The following is a 26692-nucleotide window of genomic DNA, read 5'->3' as shown; positions in this document are numbered from 1 at the left end:
GGAAAAGCTGATTGCTCGTGAGAAGAAACGGAAAGAAACTCACGGCTTGCTCTGGTATCCCGGTGTTTATGAATGTGAGTTTTGTAATCTAAAGAAATCTGTAATAAGTAGGTATTCAGACGTATAAGTACGTTTTACGATAGTCACTTATACTGTTCGAGTAAACAGGCCAATAACCAAAAATTATGGTTTTAAATGAGAGAGATCGAAGGATTAAGGGAAGGCTTAGAGTAAGCGTTATACAACATCACTCTTATAAGATTTTAAATTAATATTCATAGGAAGAAAGAATAAAGGACAAAGCGGTTAATCGCTGTTAAGAAAATAATTAAGGATTTTCTTTAGAACGAGACAGTTTAGAACGAATTAATAAACCTATGTCTATAGCTACATCACTTATAAAAAGCAGTCAACGATCCTCCGCCTAGCTACTCCATTGTTACGTAATTGTATTTCAATTTCTAACTTTCCTTCCACTTTCTTTCACTAAAAATCGAAATAAGGAAACAAAAAACAAGTTACGTAACGGCAAGGTTCGCGGTTCGAAGCTGACTTGTGGCCAAAATAAATATTTTGAGGCACTACAGTGTTTTATTCGTTTTGTTTTCGCTAGCTTTGCTCGGTAGGCTTTCTGCGTATATTTTTGAATATTTTCCAAGCTTCCAATTGAGTTCGAGTGCTAAACAAATGGCTTTTTTGTGGCGTGATATGTGAAAAAAGAAATGTCGATACTTGTTGTTTTCGTGAATACGAAACAAACGAAATCGAAAATCGGAACATAAATGTTAGTTCCCATGGAATGTCTTCAAACTTGAATACGTTGCTTGCCTGTAGTTAAACTGTTCGGCTCATGGTGATATCAATAATAATAATTCATCTTTTATTTTATTTTTTCTTTTAGGTTATAGCTGAATGAATTAATGTAAAAAATTGTTTATAAACATAAGCTCTTTACAATTTTAATACCAATTATGTCTTTAAAGTACATTTATATACAAGCTTAAGTTTTGTGGACCTTTGATTAATGTCTTGATTAATAAGTATAATAAATAAAAAATAAATTTAACCCATTAATGTCCCACTGCTGGGCAAGGGTCTCCTCCCGTAATGAGGGAGGGGTTAGGCCTTGAGACCACCACGCTGGCAAAGTGTGGGTTGGGGACTTTGCATGCCCTCAATAAATGTATTAAACAAATTTTAGGCATTTTATAAATATTTAATAACAAATTAAAAAACGAATACCTTTAATAATTAAACAAATTCTAATACTATTTCCTAAAACCTACACCAAATCTAAAACCCCAAATGTCTAGTTCACAGACCGCAGAACAGCGATTCAAGATTTGATTTTCATTTGCCAATTAGTGAGTTCCACTACGTACGAGGATAATATGATCGCTTCGTGCGCCCCGCATTGCAACTGCCAACTTCGACACGGCAATTTCGTAAAATTGCAGCCGATTTGAGAATTTCCAATTGGATAACTATAACTAAAGCTTTGGAAAACTAATTTCTGCAACGCTGACATTAAAAGTTGTAGTTTAGTTTTTTGTAGAAAAAAACGTTAGCTATTTGGAGCGAGGTCAAAAAGGTTTTCTGTAAAATCGTTACAAAGAATTTAACTTCTAACTATAAAAAATATGATTTTTAGTAAAAAATTTTGTAAACAATCTTGCAATAACATTGTCAATATTTACTAAAAATCGTTTGTCGTGTTAAAGGCTCTGTATCTGTGTGACAGATAAGATGGGCTAAAATTTACAAATGAACTACTTTTTATTTAAGCCCTGCAGATACGTGAAAATGAAGACACATATACAGGGTGTCCCAAAACTCAACGATAATCCATGACAGGATGAAAGGCCAAGTCATACCGGTTCTAGGAAAAATAAAAAAAAAATTCCATATCACTTAGTTCAGCAATAATAGACACTTTTCAAAAAAGTTGAAATTCCACACCCTTGGTCGCATTTTCAAGTCCTGTGATCACCAATGTCACAATTTCGCTGTGTTTTTTTGAATTTCGTGATCTTCATTAAATATGCTATTAATCGTAAAACAAATTAATGCACAAAACATTGTTAATTTAATAAAAAAAGTTAAGTTTTAGTGAGTCATGGTTCACAAAAATATCGTTAGTTAACTTTGACGCTTCATATTGAAAAAAAAATGTACTACACTACCCTTGGCAAGTTATTTCAAAAGTTGGCGCATTTAATCAAGATTTCAAAACGGTGCAACACTTGTCACTTTTCTTGCCATTAAAAATGTTATTTTTATTTGAACGACGAGTATCCTCGAAAATGGATCGAACGCAGTGGTACAATTGTATGGCGTCCTCGTTCCCGCGATCTAAATCCAGTAGATATTTTTTACTGGGAATGCATGAAAAGAATGAAAAGAAAAAGTCTATTCGAAATCAGTACAAAATCTATCAAAACTTTGCCAGAAAATTGACACAGCGTCAGAGGTAATAAATGCAAGGAATTTTGCTTGACTGGTGCCAAGGTCTTTTGTAAGGCGTTGCAGAGCCTGTATTCGTGCCAGAGGAAAACAATTTGGAATTACTTTAGTTTAAAGAGAATAATTAAATAAGAACGATGGTTCGTTCATTCTTTTTTTTTATTATCATTACCTATTATGTTTATTACATTAAATATTGGTTATGGACTGACTCAATTACATCTTTACTAAAAATAATTGCTTTCCTCTGGCACGAATACAGGCTCTGCAACGCCTTACAAAAGACCTTGGCACCAGTCAAGCAAAATTCCTTGCATTTATTACCTCTGACGCTGTGTCAATTTTCTGGCAAAGTTTTGATAGATTTTGTACTGATTTCGAATAGACTTTTTCTTTTCATTCTTTTCATGCATTCCCAGTAAAAAATATCTACTGGATTTAGATCGCGGGAACGAGGACGCCATACAATTGTACCACTGCGTTCGATCCATTTTCGAGGATACTCGTCGTTCAAATAAAAATAACATTTTTAATGGCAAGAAAAGTGACAAGTGTTGCACCGTTTTGAAATCTTGATTAAATGCGCCAACTTTTGAAATAACTTGCCAAGGGTAGTGTAGTACATTTTTTTTTCAATATGAAGCGTCAAAGTTAACTAACGATATTTTTGTGAACCATGACTCACTAAAACTTAACTTTTTTTATTAAATTAACAATGTTTTGTGCATTAATTTGTTTTACGATTAATAGCATATTTAATGAAGATCACGAAATTCAAAAAAACACAGCGAAATTGTGACATTGGTGATCACAGGACTTGAAAATGCGACCAAGGGTGTGGAATTTCAACTTTTTTGAAAAGTGTCTATTATTGCTGAACTAAGTGATATGGAATTTTTTTTTTATTTTTCCTAGAACCGGTATGACTTGGCCTTTCATCCTGTCATGGATTATCGTTGAGTTTTGGGACACCCTGTATAGGCCATTGTAAACACCATTATTTATTATTTAGCACGGCAGTTAAATGTCAGGCTTCGAAAATCTGACATTTTATAAACATAAAAGTCAATAAGTTTCATAACGAATAGAAAATTGTAACACATTAGCTTAACATACTTTTTTATTAATTGGAATAAGACAGGTTAATAAACATTGTTTTATTTTTTATTTATTTTAGCCATATCTATCCTATCCTAATATTATAAAGCTGAAGAGTTTGTTTGTTTGTTTGTTTGAACGCGCTAATCTCGGGAACTACTGGTCCGATTTAAAAAATTCTTACAGTGTTAGATAGCCCATTTATCGAGGAAGGCTATAGGCTATATATAATCACGCTACGACCAATAGGAGCAGAGTACCAGAGAAAAATGTTACAAAAACGGGGAAAATTATGATTCTCTTATGTGACGCAAGCGAAGTTGCGCGGGTCAGCTAGTCAGACATAAAATCAATTTCAAATGTTATAAAAGTTTTCTAACATAGCTAACTATTCACCTATAAGCTTTAAATCATCCAGCCTACAGTTGGTTTATTGCAAGAAGTATATCAGTTGACAATAGTTGGTAGTTTGCCATCAGATAATGTAATGTAACAAAATAGTTTAAGACTTTGTTTGTTCCATGTTACGGGCTCTTTTATTAAGGATTAACATAGTCATAAAGCTATACTTGTAGCGTCTTACTAATAAACGTCATATAGGCTCTGATTAATTATACAGCGTTTTGTCACGGCCGATCAGTTTTGAAATTGGATGTTTAGGTCACTTTAAATTGCTTTTGAAACTGTATATGAGTTAAAATGATAAAACACTATACTCTAATCACAGCGTACAGGATGCACTTGTGAGACAGGTATAAGCGCTATCATAAAATACGTCTTTATTTACCAACTAGCTGACCCGCGCAACTTCGCTTGCGTCACATAAGAGAGAATGGGTCAAAATTTTCCCCGTTATTGTAACATGTTTTACTGCTGCTCTGCTCCTATTGGTCGTAGCGTGATGATATATAACCTATAGCCTTCCTCGATAAATGGGCTATCTAACACTGAAAGAATTTTTCAAATCGGACCAGTAGTTCCTGAGATTAGCGCGTTCAAACAAACAAACAAACAAACAAACAAACAAACTCTTCAGCTTTATAATATTAGTATAGATTAGTATAGATAAGTGGATACGACAATGTTCTTTTGATTAAATGTGTGTTGCAGATATCTTATTTCTGTTTTACACCGAAAAAGGTGGAAATCGATCCAGACATTCTATAACATTATATAAATGGTATAACTAACACATACATAGTATACATACATGGCATAACCACTGAATCGAATTTCACTACAGCAATAGTTAAAAACCCGTTTTGAGACATAGGCGAGAACACCAGACAGTAAAACACGCTGGCGAAACCATCGGCCTACACCAGAATACATAAAATACATTTAAAAAAATAATAATATTATATCAACATAGATACATAAAATACACATTAAATAGCACTATAATGGAGAATGTTACCTAATTTTGATTTTTAGCACTCCATATTGTCGTTTAAAAATAAAAAATACTGGTGAAAGAATTACTCCGATACGTCAATTAGTTTTCGATTTATAAGTAAAACAAGTTGTAACCGCACGACGCTAGCTCTCGGTGACGGTGTGACGTCACTCTACACTTGCTCAGTCTGGCTCACACAGTCCGCTTGCGGTCGCGCGCTCGGTGCGTTGAAATTATTCCTAAATACTTTTAAAAATGTTCAATTCAAATACTAGGAAATCATATTTTGTGCCTAAATGTAATTTAATATTATGTAGGTAAGTATATTAGTAATAATAAATAACTTCATCTTATAATGAAACAATTTCTAACCGGATTGATCCCGAGTTTATTGATTTTACTGTGGCAGGAAAAATGTAAAATCGATAAGTATGCGATTATTTCGGTTAAAAACTGTTTCATTATAATATGCAGTGATCTTAAATATCTAACATTATTACTTATTATACCTATGTATAATATACTAGAAGCCGCCCACGACTTCGTCCGCATGAAAACCTTTCCCGCGTAAATCCCGATCCTTCGGGAACTCGAGGATAAAAAGTAGTCTATGTGTTATTCTGGGTCTTTAGCTATATATCAAATTTCATCGTAATCGGTTCAGTCAAATTTGCGTGAAAGAGTAACAAACATCCATACATACTTACATACGTACATACTTACATACATACATACATACATACGTACATACATACGTACATACATACGTACATACATACGTACATACATACGTACATACATACGTACATACATACGTACATACATACGTACATACATACGTACATACATACGTACATACATACATACATGCATACATACGTACATACATACGTACATACATACATACATACATACGTACATATGTACGTACATACATACATACGTACGTACGTTCACACATACGTACATACATACATACATACAATGACATATGTATGTCATTGTATGTATTACTTATGTACTTATGTATGTATATATGTACATTCTCACAAACTTTCACATTTATAATATTAAGTAGGATTTCGGAAGCAACAAAACCTCTATTTGTTTCACAAATAATTTGCAACCATTATTCAATTTATTTCAGTTAGATTATATAAATAGATAAAGGGCAATCGCCTTTTTAAAATCCCTTATCCATTTTATTAATCGAATAGTATTTACTATTAATATAAGTTATTTTATACATAAGCGGACGAAAACACAACAAAATACTACGCAAGCTATACTAAGACTACCAAAATACTAAGCGGGACGCGGCCCGCGCGGCGCGGCAATGTAGTATGACGTCACAGCCGCTCACGCGGCTGTTAGCGGGACTCGATATTTTTCGAAACTTTGAATGCTTATAAAATCAAAACTATTTGGTATTTTTGACTAAAACAAAAACTAGTTTATATGTATACATAGAGGCTATACTGTGTCAAAATTTCAAGTGATTTGGCATACCTAGTAACATTCTCCATTAGTCAGGTGTGAACGCAACCTGTGGCGTAATCGTATTTGGCACCCGACTGTGGCATATGATTTTATAGCTAGCTATTGATTACGTGAAATTTGGCTCCAGCCAGGATTACGCGGTCTCGGCTTTATGCCCCGTATAAAATTTATTTAATAATAAATAATCAAAAAGTTTAATGATATAAAATGCTGTTAGATTTTTTATTTCTTGGAATTTTTATCGTGTTTGGCAAGAGGCTTCGGTGCGGTTAAATGGGATCAATTTTATTAACGGTAAAAATAGCGTAGGTATGTCTTTAGATTCTAGTCTAGACTTTAAAACTTTAACATAACGTGAAGTTATAAAAGGTAATTTCTAATCTATACTAATATTATAAAGCTGAAGAGTTTGTTTGTTTGTTTGATTGTTTGTTTGTTTGTTTGTTTGAACGCGCTAATCTCAGAAACTACTGATCGGATTTGAAAAATTATTTCAGTGTTAGATAGTCCATTTATCGAGGAAGGTTATAGGCTATATATCATCACGCTTTTACCAATAGGAGCAGAGTACCAGTGGAAAATGTTACAAAAACGGGGAAAATTTTTAACGCTTATGTAACGCAAGCGAAGTTGCGCGGGTCAGCTAGTTAGAAATATGATACTAATTCATACCATCGTATATCGTTACTAACAGAGCTCTGGCTTCGCACAGTTTAAGAAATTATGTACTTAAACCTTCCTCGGTAATTGCTACTATTAGGAACTATCTATTGGTGACTACGGGTGAAATCCTATTCAGTACATTTTAAGGTTAGCGCGAACAGACAGACAAACGCGACGGAATGACTTTATTTTATAATACTAGCTGACCCGGCAATCGTTGCTTTGCCATATAAATTTTAAAAAAAATAGTGTCACACAAGGGTATGAAAAATAGATGTTGGCCGATTCTCAGACCTGCTCAATATGCTCACAAAATTTCATGAGAATCGGTCAAGCCGTTTCGGAGGAGTACGGCAACGAAAACTGTGACGCGAGAATTTTATATATTAGATGTTGTGATAGTGATTAATGTAGAAATGTCTTTGGTTGTCGTTCTTTGACGTAAAAAGAACTGAACCAATTTTGATTAAGTAAGGCAGGTAAGGAGGTTATATTCTGTTGAAGGACATAGACTTCTTTCTTCCGACGAAATATTCTAATACAATTAGAATATACCTACTACAATTATAAACAATTGTCAAAACATCACCAATCTATACAAGAAGACAATGCAACCGCCACTTACTATACATAATAGATATGAATCGATACGATGTTTGTGGGTCAAAGTAACCCAATAATTTAGCTCAGCATTGAACGTCTATATTTACATAGATCGATAACAATCATACAGACGCTGTTTGTTTCTTACTCATTGAATGACTCATAGTTTCATTCATTGTTATATTAAAGACTCACTAATTTGGAGTATTTTTGTTTCAGTATAATTTTCTTTAGCACCTACGGTTTATGTGTTATAATGTTTCCTACGGTCGGGACTATTAAATATCTTTAGTTTGACAATTAAGTCGTACTGCGAATATAGTTCCTAAGACGCCCGATAGAGGCGCTGATTAGATTAGTGAACATTTCAATAGCTAGTCGGTAGTCCGGTGCAGCTATTACTTTTAGCTTAAGGTGCTAAAACCAAAGTAGGTACGAAGTCGTGTAGAATATGGTCCCAGTTATTGAAACTTCGAAACTCATGAACCCGATAGACACGTTGCCGCTTGAATTTGAAGCTCGAACTCAAATACATAATAAATTATTCAGTAAAATGATGATAAACCTTAGGTGACAATTACACTAAAATCTTCATCGCGTAGCACACTTTCATTGGTAAAGTTCGGATAAAAATCGGTTTTCAAAAGTTCACCAGTTTTTGAGTTATTACAAATAGCCAATCAGATAGGTCATAAGCGCAACTGAAGGCTTATTCCACAATATATAATGTATTTTATAGTACAAATTGAAAACAAAATCAAACAAACCATTTGCATAGCGAGACTTTGACATTCAATATCAATATGTAGGTACTTATTGCTTTCAGATCCAATGAAATGTATTTTAACCTGCTTCAATAAAAAGAGGAAGTTTTTTAAACTCATGTTATTGTTATTTTGCAATACTTTTACGTTATTTAGGAGCATAATAAATATATTGGTGAAATAAGACTGGAATACAGGTGGCGACAAAAAATTATTCCAAATAGACGAGGCTCCATTGTAATGAAGAACTAAGAATCTAATTTACCGATTCTTCGCAATTCGTACCCGACCTACAGTTGCCCTACTATATTATTATGTTTTATACTTCAGAAAGCATCACACATACATACATAATATCACGTCTTTTTCCTATAGGGGTATAGGGAGACATTATAACGCCACTTGGAATGACCCTTACAAACTAACCCTTAGGTAGGTATTAAGTATTAACCTCATTCACATTCATAGATTAACTCTTCTATATAAATAAAAAAAACATTCGAAAATGTCTGCATAGAAAAAAGGCTGAATAGAATCAACTTAAAACTAAAGTCTTTCTTAATCTGTGGTAGTCAAAGAAATATAAAAGTACACACAGATTTGTAAGTTTCCGAACAGTTATTGGCATTATGAGCAACTGACAAAGGAATCCAAGTTCAATCCCAACTTACTTATTAGTTTCAGCCAGGATCATCCCGCGGGAGTCGTTCCGAGCTGATCCGGTTCCCTTCAAGACGCGAACAGATAACTTGCCGAGATTCCGTTACTAAGCAGTTATTCTATTTAATCTAAATGTAAGGTCATTGACTTATTGCATTCTGTAGCTTTGTTTTTTTTTTCTGAGTTAGAATACTCTTTTATGAGTTGTTAAAAAATATAATAAGTACTAGCTTTCCACCCGCAGATTTCCCACACCCTCTTCGGAATAGAATTTCCAAAAATCCTCTTTCTACGCTCAGTGGTTTCGGCTGTACGTTACTCATCAGTCATACAGACACTCACTCAGTAATGGAAGAGTTTGTTATAATAATTTATTGAATGATTAATTGCCAGTTCTTTTTAACGTGCGTATATAAGGTTGGCAATTATAGCCTATGACTAGATAGGTACTAAAATATATGCTTTATTGACTAGAGACATATTATTGGAACTGGCAATAACAAGAATAAGAGTACACAGAAATATAATCGCATGTTTGCAAGAACAATACTGCTAAAATATCGCATGAATTGTTTGTAATTTCACAACAATCTAGTAACAAATATATTTTCCAATCAGTAGAAACTAACTATTGACATAAATAAGTAAATACACATATATATATGCCAAATAATCGAATACACCTACACATCACACACATGATTGACCTAATAAACACATTTCGTGTCAGCCATTTTTTCCTTATAGAATTCTTCAATACATATTATCATTGGAACTTAATAAAATGATATACGTATCTGTCATACTGCCTACGCGAACCTCCTACTTCCTCATGTTATCCTGGTACTTTATTCTTGTAATACATATTTTATTAATCGTTCTGTACCGCCTACTTTGTCACGCGGTTTCGCCTATGAGATTGATTAGGTGGGAGTAGAAAAATATCAAGAAAAATCGCTTAAAATAAGTTTACTTCGTTGATTTTTACTATACAAGCCTTTTATCGTGTGTATTTTTTTTGTATAGTACAAAGCACCTTAGCCAAGCCGCACTTGGCCAGCTTGGTGGGCTTTAAGCCTCACAAAAGGTAAAAAGTTCCCTAAACTATAAATGATTTCACTCAAATTTTATAGTATTTCTCGATAGCTACTCGATTTTTGATAGTCGATAATATTTAAAAATAACGCTTCTATACTAAATCTATCAACATTGGTTCAATATCCTTTACCAAGTGATTTAATTTGTTCTTGCCGAATCGGTGAATTCACCGGAGGTTAAAATGTAATAGTTGCAGTAAATTCACTGAACTCTTATATAATTATTAAATTGCACTGGGACAAAAAGTCTCACGAGTTCTAACGTTGAACTAATGGGAATGAGTGAGCGCATTAGCACTTAACGCTTTGAAATTATATCTAGCTAAAACGCTAGTATTTTTTTCTTTTCCCACGTTTTTTTGCAACTTATGGATAGCAAATTACAGTTTTGATTGTATTTTCTTAATATGTAAAGTGAGAAAACATTTGGTTCTATTAGTAGCCACAAATTGCCAAAGACAACCTTTAAATTTACGAAAGTTTAAGCCTAAATAGGCCACGTAGAAGAGAGCTAATGACTAAACAATATTATCTACTATATCTATGATCATAATCGTTAAGAGAAAAAGAGATAAAATAAAACAATCAGCAATCAATGATTGTAGAAACCGATTCACGATTCAGTCATTGCACCGATAGGAAATAATCCCGATTGGAAACTCCACTGGGAATACAAACAGAGAACGTTTAGTACCTCGCTCGAGGGCCCTTTGAACTCTCTATTTCCTTTATTTGAGTTAATTCTTGTTGAACAGTATACTTGTAACGGGATATCCACGTAACGGTCGCTAACAATGTTACGTAAGATTGTAATCCTTGCTGTTGAAAGAAAACATAAAAAGTGTAGTCAAAATGGTCATGTAAGTCTGTTCTATTTTTAAAGTAGTGTGATAATGTGACAGTCCAAGAGGCCAGTCTGATAAAAAAAAGGATCAGTTGCTTTTGGGGTTATCTTCGTTTGAAAACTATCTTTTGGAGTCAACTGAGTTGTGTGTTTGAAGTTTTTGCATTCTTGCTGTTTTCTGACTCAGGTCAACGATTACTATCTCATTGAAAGTGTTCAGAAAGACTGACCTACTGTATCGTTCGCTCAAATATCACTGGACGGCAAGATTGACGTGACTAGTTCAAAGACAAAACATCTCAGACTGTGGCGATAATTTTTTAATCGTTTGTTAACCAGTGAATAGAACGTTGATGTTATGAAAAGTGGCCATTACGAGATCGTAAATTTAGTTGTTTTTTATGAAGATATTTTTATCAAAACTCAAAGGGCAAAAAGTGCTTATTTTTAGCCAATCTATACGATAAAAGCAAAAGAATTACAATATATAACATTTTTGAAAATTTTCGAAAATTTTTCTAAGTCCTAGTCGCCTTGCACACCCTTTGCTACACTCCAACCTTTTTATCTAATAAATATAAATTCTTCCGCCAATATAAAATAAAAGAACAATTAAATTGATAATTCACACGTCAATTTTCAAATTAACAACTTGTGACGTAACGCCTTAGGACATTTTGAAAGCGTATAGAAAATTAATATTCAGCCGTAAAACGTAACAGTCTTGATAATTTAAGATGCTTAATAAACGCGGCGATGAAGATCCAAGGAAACATTGAGATGAGAACGTAATCCTGCTTTCGTTCATAAGACTTTATAAGACTACCGCCTAAATAGAGCCCGCTAATTGATTTTTCTTATAAAACTGGATATTTGAGATAAACTTTCGCTAAAATGGGCTATCTTATCAAGGAAATACCTTAAAAACTTTAATTTAGCACAGCGTGGTACTCGTAAACCGCGGTCTTATGTGACAAGATGTATGGATTTGAATGAAGTATAAAAAGTCTGTCGTAGCAAATAGCGTTCTTTGGTCTCTGCCTACCCCTATGGGAAAAAGGAGTGATTTTATGTATGTAAGTATGTATTTAGCACAGCAAGTAACGCTATATGTATCGTAATCTACATTAAACGCCTGCTCAAATGTTTAGTAAAACAATACGCCTACATATTGTTCAAGTTAGAATAAGGTCAAAATGGTTGTGCAGAATAAATATTTATTTATTTCTTTCTATTAGGAAACAGGTCCAGAAAGCCCTTGTGCTTGTTTCATGTCTGTTTCTTCTTAAGTCTAGGTTTCCGCAAAATTCTCGGCATCCTCTTAATGGCATTTTAAAGACCATTAATTTCGCGAAGAATCTCCTAAACGCGTATTTAATTGCTTTACTTTGCATGTAATGGATAAATTATTGTAAATCGAAACGTACAATATCAATCAGCTTCTAAGTTAAAACTTAATTATTAATAATTTTATTTTACTGTTTAAATAAACCTAGTTAAATTATATTAATGGAATAATGAAAAATGTATGCCCCGAAATGTAGGTAGGTTATTTTTTGTGTCCAAAAACGACACCGTTTTTATTACACAAGTACCTACAAACTTAATATTATAAACTGCTAAGCGGAACTACAAACTTTCATAACTTTAAAATATTATAGAATATTAGAAATATTAGAGGTTAAATCTATCACTTACCTTACATAAAACTTCCATATCGGCCATAGAACACAGTTCTCAACAGTAACTTCCACATAATTTATGTTTCTAACAAAAATTAACACGTCAACCAACAGTTTTAAAATAATCGCAAAACTTACACAACCCGAATAGCGAAAACGCTTCGTTTCAAACTTAAAGTTTACAAAAATAATTTTAAATTAAATAAACACATAATTTTTTAATTCACTATTGTCAATTTTATTTTTTAATTTGGTTGTTAGAATTCCAAATTTGAATTTGCGGTTGGCGGGAGTGTTAGGCGGAGCGACGCGCTTCCCGCCTGTCCCAAACATTTTATCACACTGAACATTGGTGAAATCTGCCATTAGGGACGTGCCCTGAACTCGACTTTTATTGTTCGCAATAATGTTCGCTATCGAAACAATACCACACATACAGTTCGCGCGGAACAAATAAACACTGCTATAAACGCCTTGCACTGCGTTTTATGGCTGTTGTGTTTTTTATTGCGTAAAAAGTGGTGTAATAAACATGAGTTAGCACTATTCTTAGGTTTATTTCACAAACATTCACAGACGTGTTAATTACATCACAATTTATAGTTTACATTTGGACCAATTAAAAGTGGAAACAATCACAACAAAACACATTAATAAAACATTAGAACAAAAATCATAAACTAATAATATTTTTTAAGACCAATGAAACTTGTACTCTTTGACTTTCGCGTTATCAAAATAATAAACGCCATTTATCAAACATCGACATATTCTATCGAGTGTGGTCCCATCACTATCATCCCGAGCGCGACCGTCACGCACTGTCCATAGCACGGGAACAACATTGGTCGAGTTGACGCATGCGCACAAACTGTTTTTCACTAAACTCCAGTTGAATTTCACTTTGGTCTCTAGACTGCCTATAAATCTTCTCACAGGCCTATTTGCGTGGATATCAGAGGTTTTCCTAACATCTACATAAGTCGGGGTGAATGTCCTTGCATATTGTCATGAACTATGACGTCACAAACCGTTAGAATCGCCACGGCTGTTTCTTATGAGTTATTTGAAAAGTTTTTAATGAGAAAGTTGTTGTAATGTTTGAAGTTTATCGCGAACGATGCTGGTTTCTTGTTTTTAAAAAGATTAAACGTATTTGTGAAAGTTTACTGAGATTTGATAGCTTTTGTAACAAAGTAAATTGAAGGATAATAAAGAAACCTTTATACGCGTGAATAATTTTCTGAAATTTTAATTTTGCATTTACGCATTTTTATTTGTAGTTAAAGTTAATATTTTATTCATGAAAATAAATTACCAAAATTCATTTTTACGTAGTTGCTTCTGGTAGATACAGTATTTTATTGTAATGCTCAAACATATTACTTTACTCACGTTTTTATTAAACGTGTGAAAACCTCTCTTTCATCTAACTAAACGGCCGTGGAAAATAATAAAGTTAGTCGTAGGAGGCCTACGCCACGTAGCGCATCTACGGCGTGTAGCTGTTACGTAGCGCGTATATATTCAACGTCCTATGGATTGTAGATACATTTAAGAAGAACGTGCTTCATGTTGCTACTTGGTTGGAAATAGTATATTTAAACATGTTTTTTTTTGGTTATTTATTACGATTAAAGCACTTTGTAACAAAATGCAATAAGTTATTCTCACTTTACGTCTTTAAACACTTAAATATAAGTTCATAGTTAAATTCGGACCTCAGGCTCTCAAGAATTTAAAGACTTCAAACATCTCAACCGCTAACAAAAATAAATATTAGTTTCTAGCCGTACGTGCCTCATCCCATGTTAATCTGGTAATTACAGGTCCGCATTGCTTATAATGTCAGTATTAACATCATTGTATGGATATAATAAATGTCTAGCCATGCCTCACGTAATGACACATCTCGCCGATCGTGCTATGCAGGCAGCTTGTCGGTTACCTATACAGGAGTAAAGTAAGTATTTTTTTCTTATTACGATAATATATTATTAGCTACTGGTACTGGTTCTACTGGTACTGGTACTGGTAATGCCCGCCTTCCACTGCGAGCGGAGCGGGCTTCGTACGGACTCCGTTTAACTCGCAACGGCAATCTTCATAGAAGTGCTTCCACTGTGAATGAGCGAACGGAGCGGAGCAAAAGAGTAAAAAGAGTTACAAAAGTGGTGACAGAGTTGAGCGGATTTCTAACGGACTCCGCTCGACTCGCAACGCAAAATTTCATAGAAATGCTTCCATCGTGAACGAGTAAGCGAAGCGGACTGAGCGAGTTAAAATGGGTCCGCTGTGTCATTGTGTTGCGCGCTAGTTTTGAACGGACTCTGCTTACACCTCCGCCCCCTTCACCCTCCCTGCCCCTTTTCTCGCCCGCTTTCGTCCTTTGTCAGTGAGTCTAATATGGTTGCTCATCCAAAATCTTGGTTTGTTACGCTTCTTTTTCTTGTTATAATGGTAGAGCAGCAAGCATTTATTTATTGTATTTACGTAGTGCTCTTCACTAGAATCGTCGGACATCATTTTCGTAAAATTTATCGCGCGACTTGCTTCCTCTGCGGACTACCCGGCACTGAGATATTTTTTCTGCGCCTCTTCGCTCATGGCTGCTGACAATGGAAGGCAAACAACTCGCTCATCTGACTCCACTCATTTCCCGCCTAGCTCACTCCTCGAAACTCGCCGGCAATGGAAGGCAAAACCCATTTTTCACTGAAACTCTTTCTTAATGGATGGTGAGAACTATTTACTCCTTTCCGCTCAGCTTTTTCCTACTCATTACCCTTTCGCAGTGGAAGGCGGGCATAATGGTTACTACTACCTTCTGCCTGTGACTTCGACCGCGTCAAAAGACAAGTAAAATCGTATGTGTTATAAACTATGTGAGTACCAAATTTCACCCAAATCCGTTTAGTAGTATTTTCGTAAAAGATTTACATACATACCGACATACACATAACTATAATAACTAGATAATAGGACCGTTATGTCAGTATAACAAAAATAAAAACATTAAAAATTAAAAAAAACGCAACGTAATTGGACAGTAGGTATAATTAATTATTCAAGCAAAGATCATTAAAAATAAACGCTTCAACTTCACGAAAAAAATTGGCCTGTACCTAAAATGTAGATTATAATCCAATAATTTATTTCTTTGACCAAATCACACCTACAGATCGACGGCATCCAAACGTTGTATACAGCAAAAAACCTAGGTAACATTGTTAAGCCCAAATTTACGTTCGAAAATTTACATAACATAATAGAATCAGCAAAAACTCTACATTTGAACACTGTATTTTATGATTTACTGGAATGAATCCGGGGGAAATTTATAGGCGAAAGTAAAAAGGCATATTCGTTTCTTGAGCTTACCTTGTCATCATCTTAAGATGACGTCAGATGATTGATGGAAACGATTCCTTGCGAAGGGTCTCGAACAATATTCGGATTTGAGTTGTCGAGATGTTTTCTTGCGTGAGTTTGTGTAGGTAATGTATTAAAGCTTTTAGATTGATCGCCTATAAATTGATTGGAGTCATAGTTTAAAATTTGGGAGTCTCTGGTATGACTCACTAAATCACAACCGATTTTTGTCTGTGAATTTGAGAATTTTAGGGCTCCTACACACAATGCCGGCGGCATAAAATTCTAAGCGGCTAACATTCGAGCAGTAATGCTGAGTATTGGGAGCTCTGCACGGCTTGTGCCGCCGGCATGTGTGTATTAGCCATTTGAGTTATAAGTTTTGTGTTTACTTTTCTACTACTTTTCTTTAGTGCGTCAACAGAGGTCAACCAATTAGAAAACAAATTTGAACGTCGCAGTACTCCACGGTCCACCCAATGACCGCTAGTGTAACTCCGGCTTAAGCTTGCTAGTACAATTTGTTTGTATAGTGGGTAAAATCAAACGACCGTTTTACGTATATATTTAATATCTAAAAGATACATAGCACTAACATAGATATGAGAGCTGTTATCACAGCACAGAAACATTAAAATTAACAGAATAGGTAATTTGGAAAAAAATCTCAACATAGTAATGCCATCTGTTGTTCTGTTTTAGAACTACTTGAAAATAATCTCTGTAGGCTTCCTTTTCTTCTACGCTGACGTTGGTCGACCATTCTATCAAACGGGAATAAAGAGAATGCTTTATAGGAAACTAACTTTTACCCGCAACTTCGTCCGCCACTTGAATTTTTCCATGGGAATGCGTCATTTTCCGGGGGTAAAAAGTATCGGGTATCAAATATCTCCATACCAAATTTCATGCAAATTGGTTCAGTAGTTTAGGCGTGATTGAGTAACAGACAGACAGACGTTACTTTCGCATTTATAATATGAGTATGGAATGCACAGCGACGCTGTCTAACAAAGCAAATGTTGTGACCGACGTCAGCGTAAGAGAAAAGCAAGCCTAATAACCGATTTGAATTACTTCTTGATACTTGAAACTTACGAAAAATTGGAATGTTATTTTTACGAAATATGATATGAATATGTTTGTATGATATAATGATTAATATAAAATGCTTGAATCTCGTACTACCTCTGAAAGAGAGCTTACACTAAAGAATATTCAGATCTTAGACATAATAAAAATCATATAAAAATAATAGTAACTGAATCTCACTCTTGAATATAAAATTTCACATTACAACTAAGAATAAATTTTAGTAAAACGAACTTTTTTTTATACTGTTACTGTCCCACTGCTGGACAAGAGTCTCCTTCCAAACGAGGGAGAGGTTAGGCCTTGAGTCCACCACGCTGGCCAAATGCACATGCGGACTTTGCATGCCCTCAAGAAAAGAATTAAACAATTTTTAAGATGCAAGGCTTTACTACTATTTTTTACTTTCACTCACTTTAATGGATCGAAATTAAAAATCCGAAAATTGATTTCATAATTGACTCAAATGCATTTAATTTCAAACTTCGAATAAAGTATTATTTGTTTTTAATTTTATGGTAAAATGAATCATTCTTATTCACGAACAGTTGGTTAAAAATACGTACATAATTGTATTTATTATTTATTTAATTGCCTTAAAGGCTTTCAGAACTTAATTAACCCGTGAAAATGCCTAAGGCCTTCTACTATCCATAAAAGAATATTATATTCACTTAAAATAAAAATTACTGAATATTGAAATTGGCAAGTATTAGATTACCCTCGCGGTAGTCTATGAAACTAATAACAACAAAAATATTAATATTATCTCAAATCTGATGAAAACAATAGAAAAATTTAGTTTTATTATTTATTTATTAAAGTACCATTTATAGAACGATAACTCAATGCAAATAAAAGATATGTTGAAAAACAGCGTAAAAGATTTTCCTTGGGAATGCCATTGAATTATTTAGGGCTAGAGATAGAGAGAGGCATTTAATACTCGCCAAAACTATAGATTACATTTAGTAAGAATTCTTTATTAGTTATCACTACAGTATCAAAACAATAAAAAAAGTCGCTGTGTCCTTTAGCGCAAAACTATAGTTTACTGGCAAGACTTAAAGTATTAGATAATGGCAACTCTGTATTACTATTTCAACTGTAGGTCCTAAGATTGCACATTGTAAGAATACAACCTATAATAAACAATTTCACATCAATTTACAATGCTGTTATAATATCGGGGTTATCTTTTCATACATCGTATTCTATAGAAATTGAACAGAGAATTTTTTTACAGATATTCTTCACCAATGAACTCCTACCATTTCGTGTTATTATTTTACATATATCGAGCCTAACGTCATCTAAAGAAAACGAGACAAATGTGAGCGTGTAAATGCACATTACATATTTTTTATTAACATTAAGCGATGCATAAACTAGAGGAAAAATGTTCACGGCATATGACGGCGACAAGTCTGCCACAGCCGTATATCCGTAGGGCAACAAAAGCATGTCGATGAATGTTCGGCAACGTTACAATCTGCCGACGTCACTGGCGACACCGCGGAATAACTAAGATATAAGAAGAAGGGTCATGTGGACGTGTCGCGTCTGCCATGTAAAGTATGTGCAGAGATACATACCCTAGTACTAACCTAATAGATGACACTAAAAGCATGTAAATAGAATTCCAACATAAAGCATAAAGTATTAGTGCAAAATACGTCTCTAATGTCAATAAAATATGCTTGGTCATTTTAATTTGTAATACTTAGTCGATTATTCCTTTTCATATTTAATGCGTGTGCGATAAATGTCATCGGCCGAGTTTGGCGACAGCCATCTGCATTGAAATAGTATGACATGCCCTTCCTCTTGTGTTAGTTATTTCGTGAGCGACACATGTCGTAAGACATTTGTCCGGTGTGTCTGCGGCTTCATGTATGTTATTCTTAAACTTAATATAAAACATGCACAGGACACAGCGTGTAAATCTCGAAGGAGCGTATAATTCTCGTAGTACGTGTTTATATCTTTTTCCTCCTCTTTTCAGGCGTGGACGGGAACATGGCCTCGTCGGCGCGGATCAGACGGTTGACCGCGCGACTCAACGACACATCTGTCACCAGAAATATATCATTATAGCGGAATATGTTTGTGTTATAGGCAATTTCTATGTGTTGTTATATTGTTATATAAAAGACATGTCTATATATAGGGATACCTGTTTCTATAATCAGTGGAAATGTAATTATTGTATGATTAGACCCTATGCCTCTCTAGCGCCATCTGGCGAGCTTAGACTAAGTTTTTTGCCCAAGTTAACGTTTTGGTATAATACAATAGGACATGTCATGATACAATTTATTTACTACTTTCAGTAATAAGTACTAAAGCATTTTACAAAATAATATTTTTAAGCTTTATTCCAATTACGTTTAAGTTGAGTACTTTTAGACAAGAGCACTTCCTGAAATCATGAATTTATGACAAGATTACATCAAGTACAACATATTTTTCAATCTACCCCACTAACTACAACAGTAATAACAAATATTACAACACATAACATTGCCATATTCCATTAAACTAATGATCGTAAGCAGATTGTGTCAATTGAATCACCCAAGCCAAATTATATGTTAGTGATTAACAGGTTAAAATGAAACAATACATACAAAATTTTGCAAAATTTCCTCTTTAATGTGATAGAATTTTAACATTCCACTTACTCTTTTAATTACACGATTTAAAAACTCAAAAATTGCACGAAATATTACCATAATAAATAATATTAAACAACATTCACTTGATTTTTGGCAGTGATTATTTCAAACTTCGTGCAATTTTTACTTCATAATATCTTAATAATATATATTGCATCTATTATGAAATTGTACTTATGAAAGGCATCAATACGTTTTCATTTATTTATTATTAAACATAATATTGTAAATTGTAAAATTAACTAGAAAATACTTGAGATAAAACTGCTTGTGACAGTTTTACATTTTAAAATTAACTTTGGAATTGCTCACGAAAATACATAGGTCGCGCATTTTTACAAGGTCTTAGAAGGACTCAGACAAAATTGAACATTCTAAACAACATTAAAAAGTGTGGGGGAAAACATTTATATTAACAAAAAGAAATATGAATTCAATATTACTTAAGTCCATATTTAAACACCTTTTTTCGCAAACAAAGTTTAACTAGTTTGTGTATCCAAAAATTTATTATTATTTCGTGTACTTTTATCCAACCACTTTTAATTTATATTTTTGTACTTATCAACATGTTTTGTTGAAGAATTATTTAACCTCATTTTTTACATTTATTTTATGTCATCTCGTGAGCAATTCAAAGTCAATCTCGTATACCTCAGTCCATTACTAGAATACTTATAAATATTAAATATTATAAAGATTGACTGCAACTTGTAAACAACGGTAGCCTCGTTAACTACGATATAATATAAATACGGCTCATTCAACAGTTTTATGTACTAACCTTCTAGCAATTTCTATTGTCGATTAATAAATATAGGTGGCCATTTTGATAATGTAAACTAAACTAGATTAATATTACTATATTTTTCGAATGGAGTTTTTAACGTCAGGTAGGTTGGAGAATAATTTAATGTCTAGAGAATCTGTTGACAGCGGTAAATATATTCCGGCAATCAGTACTAAAACAAATTATCGAAAAAGTGGAGAATCAAGTATCAATACCAAGACCACAGCAGTATTAGTGTTAAAAAATAAGTATTTAATAGAGAATTAAGAAAGACTAAAGAAAATAAAGAGGTGGGAATGAACTATTCGAGTGTAACAAAGGGTAGATTTGTCCCTAAGTTCTTGGATATAGCAACAATTATCCAGTCTAGTTTTCATATATCAAAATCAGTCCACCTGTCGGCTCATTCATTGGCAACATCTATATAAAAATTCTGCATAAAGCTGGAAGTATTTGAAATATTCGAGATTTATTACTATTGATCTATTATTTTTTTATTATTCGACTATCGAAGACGAAGATAACTGGCACGGGGCAGGGAAGGTTTTTTTAGAACAAGTCAATAGGGTATTTAACTAGTCAAATTAGATGCTGTATATAAAACAAAAGAATGCTTTCTGTAAGTACAGGTACATGACATTAGAAACTAGTGTTTTGTAAATAAAATCCAGCGTTTTCCACTAGTGCCATTGTGACATCATGGCAAAACAAATGCTGCTGTTTTGGTACCATTGCTATTGCCATCCACATTTAGGGACTAGTTGGATATACTGAAACACTTATTTTTTTTTACTGTGTCGTGCTTTTCTGGTATCACATAGTGATTGAATGATAAATCTAAGATTTTTGATCTTCATTTGACTAAGATTTCTTTAATGACCTAGTCAAATACCCAAGAATAATTTGTTTCGTATAACCATATTTTCATAATAAGTCATTGTTCCAGCCACTTCTAAAAGCTTTTTGGCTTTACTCTTTCACACATCGGTGGGTAAATTAGGACCGATTCAGTTCAGAATTATTATCTTAACATTTTAAAGTTTGTTTTTGGGAATATTTGTAACAAGTATTTTAAGTTATCTTTTATAATAATGACCTACTTGAGGCAGCCTTGTTCATCAAGATATAACACTTAAGTCTTAAGTATGTGATCAGAATGGAACTCTAGTTCATATATTATTATGTTCGTGAATATGTGAGTCTCATACTCATTTCACTCGTCACAGGAAAAGACAACAGACTTTAATTTTCTGCTAAACATTTCTTAAGAAAAAGTAAGTTTACCATAAGATGGCCATTTACCCTTTTGGTGATAGGTCTCTCATAATGATAAAAAAATATAACCAAAACTTTGTTTGGTGTTACATATTAATACTTCTGCGTAAAATAATTTATGAATCTGCAGATAGCAACCTGAAATAAGTTCATTTTACTTTTACTTTCTGTTTCAAAGATAAAGAGAGACGCACATATTTACCGACATAACAATGAGCTAAGTTCCAATTCTTTTGTGATTTAAGTACCATACGCAAATACCTGCACTAAAATAATTGTAACACCATTTAGACTATAATTATACCATCAAAATTCATCTAAATATTATGAATTTAATCCAGTCTTCTATTCCATAACTTTCAACAGCTGAGTTACAGAATATAAGACTGATGTCAAAATTTATTTGTTAAGTTTATTTAAGAATTATCACCTTTGTATTTGTTGGTGTTAAGTCTACATTAATGTACTTTAGAATTTTTTGAAGAAAACATGTAGATATGTCTTATTTAATTAGCATTTGTGTTAAATAGATTTCCTTACAGCTTGCCACCCAACGGTTTGGAAAGGTAGCGTTTTTGACAAATCTACATGATTTTTTTATACACAGATCAGGTTATATTGGTTTTAGAATCGTAGTATAAAATAGAACACATAACCCGAAATGAAAAATAGGATTTTGAAACAATCCTGTTTTGCAACTGATTTCAACGGGAATTAAGTCCGACTTTTGATGCTTTAGCTTTTCGATTACTATCGCTTTTATGACAGTTTTTATATCTTTCTTATTATCTAATTTATAACTGCTGCTATCTAAATCGTATACCAATACCAACGATTCTCCCACCATAACCCGTCTATGTACATACAGTATACTGATCGTATATAACAGTTTACCAACCGGGCGTGGTGTTGGCGAGACGCCGCATGCGCCGAGTGTTGCGGTCCTGGTCGCGGATTTTCTTTTCCATCTCGGCGTTGGTCAACGTTTCTAGGTGCGGCGCCCATTGTTCCGCTTCTGATGGCTGACGGTAGGGTGTCTGGAAGATAGAAAAAATATGAAAAATTAAGCTGTGTACGACTGTACGTGCAAGAACATTAAAATTGTCTTTGTTAACCCTTTCAGTGCTGGAATGATATGCAGTTAATTATCGTTTAATCAAAGGTTGAATTTTGTTCAGTTTCCAAGAGTATTTTGAAATTATAGTATTACCATTCAGATATTATGTACAACATCAAGCAAAAACTACACAGAATCTACTATTTTTTCCTTCTTTTCATAGGTATATCTATTTTACTGCACTACCAAATTGCTTACAAACCAAAATAACTTAACATTTTGATACAGAATATACAAACTTTATCAACATAATAAGTAACTATAGTGAGTCTTATTTTCATTACCAATGTAAGAAATCTTATGCCTAATAAAATATGTATTTACCTCGACCACAGGTAGCGGCGCCTCGCTAAACGCATACGTCCTGGTGTGCCAGCTCAGTTGTCCGCGCACACTGTACGCGATACCTGTCACGAACTCACCGCCCAAACCCAGCTCGGCGCATAACTTCATTGCAAACTGTTCTGGATTGTTCTCCTTTTCTGACATGTCCCATTCAACCTGGGAAAAGAAATTGATGATAGTCAGACATCTGCTAAATCTTATTGCAAGTGGTAAGTGGCATTTTTAAGTGCATGTTTCCTCCTTAACTATTCTTTTGGCATTACCAAGGAAAATTGGAGTCGAAAATATAAGATTTCGAAAATCATATTGAAAATAAACACCACAGCATTTTTGATACTGTATGATACCCCAATTTTTAATAATTAAAGGAAAGTTTCTCAAAAATCATACACATTAAGGACCTCCAACTGGTGTTAAACAAATTTTATGAATTAACACCAGTTACACTTATAAACTCATGTGACAAAACCAAAATTACTTTCCAGACGAGTCATTTGTATCTGACCTATTACAAACTCTTATATTTAATTTTGTATTACTTACTTGATCAACAAGTGAAGTATTGCCAACATGTATGTTCAGTTTAATAACAACTCTTTGGTCGGGCTGCTCTTCCAATATGGCGGGCGGGTCGCTAGGGAACGCCTCTATCTGCTGCCTGATCGACGACGCGATGGCCGGGATGAACGTACTCGTGTTCAACTCCAAGTCGTCGCATAACACTTCCGCAAATTGTTCCGGAGTTATTATTGATTCTGAAATACAAGTTTTGTTATAAATTATGCTATGCCCAAGTGTCTGTAGTTATTGTGGAACTTGTGTATATATTATTTGCTCTTTTTACCTCTATATTTGTATGTAATCATGCGGAATGTGATTGCATTAACATATATTTCAAAAAGCAAATATTTTTAACCTGCCTAAAAAAATAAGGAGGTTCTAAGGAGGCATTTTGTTTATAAGCAAAATTTTTCGCCTAAAATACTTTTGGGCAAAGTTAAAGATAAAGCTTAACAATTAACCAAAAGTTTGTAACACAAGAAGATCCTTTGACTAGAACTAGTTTACTATACTTACTACTAGAGCTCAAAAAGTGTCTAATCAATAAACTTTACTGTCAATGGTCAATACATACCATTCTTATTCCAAGTGAATGTGTCCCTTAACTTCTGTCCTTCAATCTCCATGTCTAATCTGATAGGCACTAGCACCTGCTTCTGTGACGCATTCTCTAGCATTGCTGTCATGTCTGTGTCGTCAAAACACAGGGGGAATGTACGCACCTGAAATGTAAGTGGTAATTCCATTTAGACCTATAGATAAGGACAAAGATAAAGTCGCGTCTTCTTCCCATAAGGGTACGCAGAAAGCAAAGAATAAATACTTCACATTTAACCCCAAATATTGTTAGCAGTAAGTAGTTAGTTAGTTTTCTACTGTGCCACAAGTCAGTAGTATTATTAATCCTTATTAAGTAAATAATATTCCTGTATTAAGGAATAGTAAAGTATAGTATTGTATTAGCTAAGTTAGTAACTGCTACTCACTTAACTATAAAACTTACTTTTTCTTCAAAATAATTTACTAAAGCGCAAGTCACCCAGAAAGTGGGTGCATATCGGGTACAGGTCGAAACTGGAGTGTGGTGGGTCTAATTATTTGTAATCATATGGAAGATACCACACTGGAAGTGTGTGCATTTCCCTCTCACAATACGATCTGCTGTTGCATAGAGCAATGACAATGAAGTCCCTTCCTGTATTTCAAAGATGTTAGGCATGAAATGTAGTGCAATATTAATATTACCTTCTTATTATGAACTCTGGTTCTGCTAATCTGCGTGGCCTGTGGTACAGCATCAAGATGTGACGAGTTAGGCATGACGGGCAGCCAAGACTGGTTATGAGGCTTTTTACTCTTGCTTTCTCTAGGGGTCGCCAGCTCTTGGCTGACCGACACCGCCTTGTACCTGTTTCGCAACATGTTTATATATTTTTAATATGTTTAACAATGAATTTGGTCCTTAAAATAAGTAAGTTGACCTTAAACAAACTTATTCTGAAAATGGGTAGGGTTATAGTTTTTCATTATTTACCTCAGACTTCAAAGTAAGCAGTGATAAGGATAAGAAAATATTGTCAATTAGTTATTTTGAGTCTAAATACACTACTAATAGAAAAGTCAAATCAAATAAATTATCTGTATGATGCAAAACATTGCTTTATTTGCCTTTAGAAAGCATAAGCAAAGATAAAAATCCAAATTAAAACTAAATAGCATTTGAAAAAGGAACATCAGCATTAAGACTTAAAAAAAACTATATTTCTACTGATGTTTCTCTACATAACTATGTGCCTACAAGAAAAATCACATACTTATCATCATTCCCTTCAATAATATCTTCGACTTCGGAAGCCTTGAGCAGTGATACGGAGCTGGAGAGCACATGAGCACCAAGACCATTGTCAATGAGACGTTTCCTTTCATCATTGGTCAGGGTCCGCCGGGCCATGCCCGGGTACTTCTTGTAGAGGGACCCGCGGAACAACCGCAGATAGTTACCGACCTGAGGAACGCAATGCACATAGTCAAAATATGGTATGACGATTATGGCGAAATGTAGGTTGTTAATATTGTGAACTGTTTTTAATACGAGAACTGAGATCGTTTGCTGATGTTATTCTTATTCTTATAGGCTATTGGGTCATAAAATAGTAATAGTAACCGATTGTGAAGTGGAATAAATTAAATATAAACAAGATGAAAGCCACCAACCTCAGAGCCGACACAGTAAAATTCTCCTCCTTCTTCAATCTGAAAGCTTATCGGCTTATCGCCGTAAGTTCTTAGTGCCATCTTTGCTTTGTTTTCGTGTCCTCCTATTCAATAAAACAACAATATATTTACTGTTTCTCCCAAAATAATTTAGCCAAATGCTACGTTTGATAAACGCATCGAATGAGATAACGAATGAAATTGAACGAATGATAATTTATAACTGTCAAAATGGCGTCTTCCCTAATGTTACTAGAGTAGAAAAACGATTTTAAAATATTTTATTATTAATACCAATTAAGGGGAGTTTTAACAGATACCTAGTAGTAAGTTTACAGTATTTTAGTGGTTAATTACCCAGATTTTACACATAAGTCTCACTTTACACGCCACCTGCAACACAACGGTAAAAAAATGATGTAATTATATTTTTGTAGGCGATTAGTACATACAGGCAATATGATTACGTCATAGATCG

At 34.0% G+C, this 26692-nt stretch overlaps 2 protein-coding genes across 12 annotated transcripts in view; both read right to left on the bottom strand.

Moving 5' to 3' along the window:
• The window catches only part of Cngl (Cyclic nucleotide-gated ion channel-like), a 400426-nt gene extending 387336 nt beyond the window's left edge, over nt 1-13090 (bottom strand). For 7 of the 8 annotated variants that reach the window (XM_076128118.1, XM_076128122.1, XM_076128121.1 and 4 more), the window contains exon 1: nt 12787-13090. The gene's annotated coding sequence lies outside the window, so the exon portion shown is untranslated. The remainder of the gene's footprint in view (nt 1-12786) is intronic. The other variant, XM_076128119.1, reaches the window with a different exon arrangement.
• Nucleotides 13091-16695: 3605 nt separating this feature from the next.
• Snr1 (SWI/SNF related, matrix associated, actin dependent regulator of chromatin, subfamily b, member 1) lies at nt 16696-26410 on the bottom strand. 4 transcript variants are annotated; one of them, XM_076127478.1, is made up of 8 exons: nt 26215-26410; nt 25815-26005; nt 25246-25420; nt 24575-24722; nt 23983-24194; nt 23419-23595; nt 22876-23014; nt 16696-19305 (listed from the first exon to the last, which is right to left on the bottom strand). In XM_076127478.1, the coding sequence occupies exons 1-8, from the start codon at nt 26293-26295 to the stop codon at nt 19214-19216; spliced, it is 1215 nt and encodes a 404-aa protein (XP_075983593.1). In that variant the 5' UTR covers nt 26296-26410; the 3' UTR covers nt 16696-19213. The 4 variants fall into 4 exon arrangements, with proteins under 4 accessions (XP_075983593.1, XP_075983594.1, XP_075983595.1 ...); XM_076127479.1 differs by having other exon boundaries at nt 25246-25408; XM_076127480.1 differs by lacking the exon at nt 16696-19305 and having other exon boundaries at nt 19869-23014.
• Nucleotides 26411-26692: the final 282 nt, after the last annotated feature.

Source organism: Anticarsia gemmatalis, chromosome 20 (genome assembly GCF_050436995.1).
Source record: "Anticarsia gemmatalis isolate Benzon Research Colony breed Stoneville strain chromosome 20, ilAntGemm2 primary, whole genome shotgun sequence".
NCBI classification, from domain to species: domain Eukaryota; kingdom Metazoa; phylum Arthropoda; class Insecta; order Lepidoptera; family Erebidae; genus Anticarsia; species Anticarsia gemmatalis.
The sequence above is the reverse complement of the archived record's forward strand: the minus strand, read 5'-3'. Positions and strand labels throughout refer to the sequence as shown.

What these genes read in the sequence shown, in the direction of transcription:
- Snr1 (XM_076127478.1), bottom strand. Translation starts at nt 26,295, where the DNA reads ATGGCACTAAGAACTTACGGCGATAAGCCGATAAGCTTTCAGATTGAA. An exon ending in CCAGAGTTCATAATAAGAAG is followed by an intron (nt 24,723 to 25,245) that starts GTAATATTAATA and finishes CTTACATTTCAG; the next exon opens with GTGCGTACATTCCCCCTGTG. An exon ending in ATACTTCACTTGTTGATCAA is followed by an intron (nt 23,596 to 23,982) that starts GTAAGTAATACA and finishes TTCTTTTCCCAG; the next exon opens with GTTGAATGGGACATGTCAGA.